General features: G+C 39.0%; 1 protein-coding gene across 2 annotated transcripts; it reads left to right on the top strand.

Moving 5' to 3' along the window:
- The first annotated feature begins 2,696 nt into the window (after positions 1–2,696).
- Positions 2,697–7,918, top strand: LOC113667659 (uncharacterized). Of its 2 annotated transcripts, none has more exons than XM_089184699.1 (3): positions 2,697–2,968; positions 4,136–4,741; positions 5,057–7,128. In XM_089184699.1, exons 2-3 carry the CDS (start codon positions 4,195–4,197, stop codon positions 5,596–5,598), a joined length of 1,089 nt encoding a protein of 362 aa, XP_089040825.1. In that variant the 5' UTR covers positions 2,697–2,968; positions 4,136–4,194; the 3' UTR covers positions 5,599–7,128. The 2 variants fall into 2 exon arrangements, with proteins under 2 accessions (XP_089040825.1, XP_027039317.2); XM_027183516.2 differs by lacking the exon at positions 2,697–2,968 and adding an exon at positions 7,788–7,918 and having other exon boundaries at positions 4,026–4,741; positions 5,057–5,479.

Below are 7,918 nucleotides of genomic sequence, written 5' to 3'. Positions count from 1 at the left end.
AGAGAGGAAAATATTTGGCTCGAGGTCATGATGTATGAACCGAGTGCACCCCTGAGGGTCTACGTTAGTAGTTCTTGGCAATCTTACGGATACTGGGATTACTTACCCGTGATTGCAGATATTGGGGTTTAAAAACCGTAGACAGTAGAACCTCTAGGGCCTGCGTAATCCATGTTTTTTTTTGGTCCAGAGAAAAGTTATAAAATTTTTTGTAGTTAGAAATAATATTAAAAATATAAACAAGAGTGAGATTCCATTTTAACTTATGAAGAATGTCACGTAAAAGAAATCATATTTTCAGCGTCCTTGACGTCCAACCACAGGTAGCCCATGCTCGCACATTTGCTTCTGTAATGCGCATATGTTTTACGTTGCGCAATGAGCGAAATATAAGGATGTGTATGGGGATGAATGGTCGCACTCTCAAACTAAAAAATCTGACCTAGGTTTGAGTAGAAATCATCTCACTTAGCTCAATTGGTTGTTCCTTTGCATCGTATGAATTTATTGGGCTGATTTAGGGCCGATTTTAGACAGTAACGTCCGATTTTCGACACAAGGGTGCGATTTTAGACACTAGCGTTTGATTTTAGTCACCGGTGTCTGATTTTAGACACAACTTTGGACACTAAAGTCCGATTTTAGGCCCTTTAGTTTTTATAGTTTTGGGGCGCCCTTTAGTTGTAGTTTCGTCGTCTTAAAACAATGAATCGCTTTATCACGTTTCCTAGCTATGGTTCTTACTAGCTAGACTGAAATGTGCTGTCGCGTAAAATAATGGATTTCATGAGTATTTCTGTCATTCCTTTTGTTTCAAATTCTCATTTAATATTGAGGTAGTAAAATGGAGAATTCTCACCATGGTAACGCGTAACCACGGTAAGAATTATTCACTTAAAGTACAGCAGTTTTCACTATAATTTCGCGTCAAATTCGATCTGAATGACGTAAGTGTTGTGACGTAAGACCCTACATAGACTATTCCATTTCAAGTTTGACTTATCCATTTCACTTTTGTATTTTTGGCGGTTACAGCTTAAACCAGCGGCTGTAACACTAAACCATTTCGGTTGGTACCAAACCATTTGTCGTCACGTTAAACCATTTCACTTTACGGTGAGTTTCGTTTAATAAATAGGCGTTGCCTCGTGTTGACAGATTTATTCGATGACAAGAATCGTGATTGGCATTAATTTCAATAAATTGATTTAAAAGCGTTAGATTATTCTGTTTCAAGTCAGTTTTTCAGCAGAATCGAAGTGAGAAAGAAATTACTTTGTTATCGTTTTTCTGTCTCTAAATCCGCTTACCTGGAGAATTTGCTAACCCGTAAAGTGAGACTGTTGTAACGACCCGCTTATATAAGTTTATATTGAAGTTTTTAAATTAAGTTACGAGATAAATACTTGATTTGCGTTTGTTCTAATTGCGAACTATAAATGTATTTCTTTTAGATCGAATAATTATTAAAGCGTGGCTTGATATTATACGGTTGGTGGTGGTCATTTGATCTAACCAGTTCCGAGTAAGTAAACGCGGTGAGTAGATTGATGCGATACTAAGCCATTGCGGCTTACGATTAACCATTTGCTGATAACTTAAGCCATTTCACACTACTCTGAACCGTTTGTGTCAAGTCACTGAGCCAAAGTACAGTAAGATGAACTGTCTGTCATTTCGACATTGAACCATTTCAGTTAACACTTGGCCAATCGTTTTTTTATGGAATCAGTTCAGCAAGGGTGGCTACAAAGTTTCTGAATTGTATAAACCATTTTTTGTTTGAATATTTCATTTCACCTAGGGCGACTTGCCCACTTGTATTTTAAATAAATCTCTTGAGATAAGATAAACCGTTCTCCAAAAGACAACTAGACCATTTCTGTTTATTAAAAACTAATTATTAGGCCTGTATTTTTGGCTTTGACACGGCCGCCCATATACCTGTCTTATTTCAGTGAGGGAATAACCTTTATTTTTTTTAGAGAAAATGGTTGACTCCACGCGAGTGAATCCGACGCTCTTGGTGGGCGTCGATCCTTTTTTATCCTTCGTAAAAAAAAAAATTCCGATCATTGAGTTAAACTGTAAAATTTATTTGGCTTACATTCTGCGCTTTACATTAACATGTGTCCTTAACCAAATATTAACAACATACCTCCAATCCGTATCTGGAAAACATTTATATTATGACGAGAAAGCACAGCTTAAATGTTTTGGTTTACTCTCGCCAAAAATTGCCAAAAAAGTAATTGCCGAAAATTCATCCCCAACACCTCGATCGTACTAGGAGCGCGAACTCAGTTCTTCTCTTATAGTAACTAATTGCCAGGCGGACCTTGCATAAATCTTTTTGGTGGGCAAAGCACGTCATGGAGACTCTTGATTTCTACTATTCTGTTACCCTGCCAACGGTCATATATTTGTTGCTTTGCACATTTTACGAAAAATTTAATCGCCAAAAGTCAGTTTTTTTGCATGGGATGTCCGCTTACGAGGGAGTCATGAGGAGCTTTGGCCCCGAAAAAAATTCGCAGCATACATTCTACGGAGGCGCTATATTTCTGTCATCAGTGCAGAGAATGACATCAACGTTTGCGGTCGGTAGGTGTCTATGCGGTTACTTAAACCTGTTGATTATAAGTTAAAGATTCACCTAATAGTTAATACTTCATCTATGCTCGAATTTCAATTATGAAAACACAAGAAATCTGGCATTGAAATCACTCGGCGCGATCTTATCATGAAGGCCGAAGTCTTCGATCGATCGGCTGAGCTTTCTGTAGTTACGGGATCCAATCTCGACCCCAAAAAGTACTGGTATGTGCTAACGAAAAGTTAATGTGAAATCAGGCCGAAAGCTTTTGCAAAGAACGAATTGTTTCATCGATTCCGCGATGACTACAATACTTTCTGTCCCGCCAGCAGGTCTCAAGCGCGCCAACAAAGGCTGTTCGTTCAACGCCAGGTAACCAAACAACATGCATGTTATATCTTCAATTGGTCTCTGTGCCGGACCAAGTAGACAGGGAGAAATCCAGCAGATGGATTCGCGAGGTCTCAAAACATAATCTTGTTGCTGATGCAGTAAATAAAATCGTCCTCGACCGTACACTTGAGGCGGGAAATGCCTCCAGTCGAAATATCATGGGAAATTGCAATGATGTCAGTCAAGAATATCCGAGCTTGACAAAGACATTCGGGAACTAGTAAAGGATAAGAATTACATAAGTTAATGGTGGATGCCTCAACTTTCAGTCAAAAGAAAGAGTCCAGACAAAGAGCGGTCTCCTGATATAAATTAGTGTGAATTCAATTTTTCGTGCCCTCTTGGGTGGTGTATACCTGAGGATTACCTTTAATCTCTTACATACCCTCTTGGGTAGTGTATACCTGAGGGTTATTCTTAGTCTCTCCTGGGGTTATTTTTAACCTTTTCTTATCCCTCTTAACTCGGCAGTCGCGTAAGACGATATTCTTAATGTGAATTTATTCCCAAAGACCTAAAATGCTATAACGATGTTTTAGACCAGCTTCTCCCCTGTAATAGTCGATTTTGGCAAGACTGATGTCTTCGGAAAAGCTAAAAATGCTGTTCCAAACTGAAACCTTCGCACATAAAAGGTCATTATAAGAATAATTGCGTTGCGCCGAAGCTTGTAGACCGAATGGGGAGACCATCAGTTGTCCTCGAACCTTGGCTTGAATTACTTATGGAAATTAGCTGTCTGGACATTGAATGTGCAGCCAGCTAATTTGCATAATATTTTTTTCCGACGCAAAGCTCGTCATGAACTACAAAAAAAAAAAATCCAATTTTCACTTTCAAAGGTGTCCGGGTCCGCTTACGAGAGAGTGACCATTTACAAGAATGTGTAAATACCGAGCTTGACTGGGAGTCAAAAAAGGAGGATTGAAAAAAGTGTCCGTAAATAAAGCTGTTCACTTACGAGAGAGTTGACTGTTCAGTCACCCCTGTGACCAAGGCGTGATTATCATATAGACAATGATGTGATCTTATGATCAAACAAAGGTGATCCCTTGGTTCCATAAACAGCATTTCCATCGCTTCCGATAACGACTATAATGTTTTAAAAACTATTTTGCAATTGATACTGTTAAATTTCAACACTAGGCGCGATAAAAAGCAGAGATACTGAGATTCAAGTCAATTTCAAGTCAATCAGATATCAGATGGAGCTATCGACTGAAAACTTAGATATTCGAGCTGGTTTAGAAGCAGATGTCGTGGTTCATCCCGTGCAGGGTAACCCGAACCAAGAATTTCACGTAGAAGTGAGTTTGGAATCCGCTGAAAAAGTGCAAATCGTCGGTATTTATAAAGGAGACGACGGCAATTTTCACGTCAAGTTTATTCCTGTGGTACCAGGCACCTACGACATCTTTATAGATGGCGAGAAGCTTGTTGACAGTCATTTTACTGTACAAGCGAAAGAACGACAGATGGATGTTATCAGTAAATTAGAATTGAAGGGAGAAATTCCTAAACAGCCCATTGGAATTGCCGTCAACAGCCAGGGGCTAATCGCTGTTGCTGATATCCACAAACACTGTATCTTTATATTCGGCGAAAAAGGAGATTTCCTGAGAACACTCGGCTGCTATGGAAAGAAACCTGGACAACTTAGCAGTCCCGTTGGAGTAACGTTCCTGAATGATGACGAGATTCTGGTAGCAGATGCACTGAATCACCGCGTTCAACAGTTCAATGTAAAGATAGGTAGGTATAAAGATTTTGCCCCAAAATGAAGTAGAGTAAGCTTCGAATACGAAATATGTGTGTTTGCTACGTCTGCATTCGATGTAAGACCGAGGTCGCACCGGAGAAAAATATTTGGAATTTCCTGTATTACTGATGTTTGTCCAAAAACATGTCCAAGACAATTGGAACGATGCATTTTTAGGGTTGCGCTTGACGAATAAAATTAGCTTAAATTAAGCATTTTAATTGCTTTAAAAAAGGCATAATTGAAGAGAAAGTAGATTCTGAAATAGGAAGTCGGCTTAATCTGTAAAATTTCCATTCTGTCAACAGGTACCTTTGTACGAAGCTTTGGAGGAGAAGGAACAGGAGAAGGAGAGTTTAAAAACCCAGCAAGTGTTTGTATGGATGGCAAAGGACATGTTATTGTGGCCGACTGCTTCAACAACAGAATCCAGGTCTTGACACAAGATGGTGAGCTAGTGCTTAAGTTTGGAGACAACGGCTTAGGAAAGCTTGATCATCCCTTTGGGTGTGTCTTTCACAGAGGCAGATTCATTGTCTCTGATGCCTGGAACAACTGTTTGAAAGTGTTTGACCGTTCAGGGACGTTTCTAAAAAGGATTGGAGAGAAAGGGGAGGCTGATGGGCAGATGTGCTCTCCATGGGGTTTGTGTATTGAAAAATATAGCGATCATCAGAATCTTCTTGTCTGTGATGGAAATAATGGTCGTATTCAACAGTTCACAACGGAAGGTGAGTTCACTGGCAAAACTGTGTGTAAGCTGCAATATCCCACGGCTTTAACCACAACGCCTGATGGACGCATTTTGTGCTGCGATTTACAGATGGGTGAAGTGTTCATTCTAAAATGATTGGTCTGCCATAAACTATTGTGATTAGACAAGGAAATTCGTATTTTCACTGGAATCAATCGGAAGCAAAGCTAAAGAAACGTGACTCGGACACACGCTTTTTCAAGCAATTCGAGTATTTATTTTGTCTTTACTTTATCACGACCAGCTCTTGCGAAACTTTGGCCTTCTGCGCAGACGTCATTAGGCTCGCATGTCACGCAATCATTCCCCAGCCCCCTCACAAAAACACTGTTGGGGTGGAACGATTACGTGACGTGACGAGCTTAACAACGTTTGCGAAGGAGGAAAGAGGAACTTTGAATTTTAGTTTTCAACACTCAACTGAAAAGCCTAGCTAGAGATTAAAATTTGCAAGTTACCGAAGAAAACCACCTTTAAAAACAGGAATCGTATTCAGTTTAAGTAATCCTGTTGGTAGACTTAGCACCCATATCTAGAGGCCGGACTTATGCTTATTTATGGAACCGAGTTGAGTGTGTTTTAATTCGTGTGCTTTATGAGGTGGCCGCATGAATTCACACTCACAAGACAAACACGGACTTGAAAGGGATTGATTTTATACTTCAAAGAGCGACAAGTTTGAAATATAGTAAACTGGGCATCTGTTTTTTAGTTACATCGACATTATTCACCTATCACTTTGCTTTATAGAAAGGATAATATCGAGTGACATATAAACAAAAAAAAATTTTGCACATTATAGTCCGATTTTAAAAACTGACGTCAGAGTTTAGTCACCAGTGTCCGAATTCAAACACTGGTGTCCAAAATTGGAGACTAGTTCCTAAAATCGGACTTTAGTGTCCAAAATCGGACTCTACTGTCCAAAATCGAGAAGTTGTGCCTAAAATTAGACACTAGTGACTAAAATCAAACACTAGTGTCGAAAATCGGACGCTACTGTCCAAAATCGGCCCTAAATCAGCCCAAGAAACTCGCTCGATGCAAAGGAACAATCTCTTTAGCAAGGCAAGTTTGGTTTTATTTAAAACTAGTTCAGATTTTCTAGGTTGAGAAAGGGACCGTTTCTTCTCATACGGGTCCTTTCATTTCGGCCATTGAGCAAGCTAAACATATTTGCATGTTATACGGAGGTTCATTTTGTGAGCTTGGGCTACCAGTAGTGAAAGCGTACATCTTGGGTTGATTTCCAAAGCACAAAGAACACTGTTATGGTCGCAATAAAAAAATTACGAGGGAGCATTTATCTGAAAAAAATATTATCCTAGAGCTAGGCACATCTTTTTACATATTATTTCAACTGATTCCTTTCTGTTCAATTTGTTGCATGCAACCTTATTTAATTCCGTCCACTGATTCCTGGAAATTCCTTGGCACGATGTTACGAATTTAGATATTATTTTTTCATCATGATGGTTACCAAAGATGGTAGCTCGTCTAAGTATGAAACACAGCGGAGATGTAAATTCGAATTCAAGCTTTAGCCGTTTTCCGTCAAAACTGGAGAAAATATGTTTGTTTTTGTACGAGAAAAAAATAAAAGAACTATTCTCCCTTAGAAGGAAATGCGTCATTAGTCTTTCTTTCTAACATGATAAACGAAACTCCAATGCATCCGCATACGATTGTTTCTGGAAATCCTTCATCTTAAGCCATGAATATTATTCGTCGATGTTTCTGAAGCGTCTAGCGGAGAAACTTTCGTTTAACAGTGAATGCCGTAGTTCCTAGCCGCCTGTGAACGAATTTAAGTTCTGAAATCTCGAGTCTATCTGGTGTTAGGTATGTCGCACATATCACCATCAAATCATTGTTTACTTGTTATTCGCAATTTTACTTACATTTTCATCAAACTATAGTAGTTTTTAAATCAATATGCTTAGCCTTGAAGTACAATCAAAATTTAAAGGACGAATTTCACCATCAAATATTGTAATGACGGCTGAAATGGGGGAAAACTCTCCTAAATTTCTAATTATTTATGTCTTGCATCGTATGATTCCTCTTTTTGTAGTCTATTGAATAGCAGGTTATCAAATGACGGTAAATTTTCTTTGCCTGCCTCTTGTTAAACTAACGGATACCATCACTGCATGCTCTCATTTCAACAATTTATTTTTTCAAAAAGAGATCTTTCTCGTATTAAGTTTAGGCGTCTCCAGACTTTTCCACCATGCTTAAGCCATTACAATCCCAAAATTACATTGGCAGTTTTGTTTCACCAGGCAGCTGCATGCAATGGTGAAAAACAATACCAGCATTCATTTGGTAAAAGTGTTTGCAGCTACGTTCCTGGCCAGGTTAGCGCAGTGTTCTCTCACCGACTTGATACAGTTTATGGCGAAAGTGACGTTGA

Source organism: Pocillopora damicornis, chromosome 10, assembly GCF_964200805.1.
Source record: "Pocillopora damicornis chromosome 10, jaPocDami1.2, whole genome shotgun sequence".
Taxonomy (NCBI): Eukaryota; Metazoa; Cnidaria; class Anthozoa; order Scleractinia; family Pocilloporidae; genus Pocillopora; species Pocillopora damicornis.
This window is presented reverse-complemented; position numbering and strand designations above follow the sequence as displayed.

What these genes read in the sequence shown, in the direction of transcription:
- LOC113667659 (XM_089184699.1), top strand. Translation starts at nt 4,195, where the DNA reads ATGGAGCTATCGACTGAAAACTTAGATATTCGAGCTGGTTTAGAAGCA. An exon ending in ACAGTTCAATGTAAAGATAG is followed by an intron (nt 4,742 to 5,056) that starts GTAGGTATAAAG and finishes TTCTGTCAACAG; the next exon opens with GTACCTTTGTACGAAGCTTT.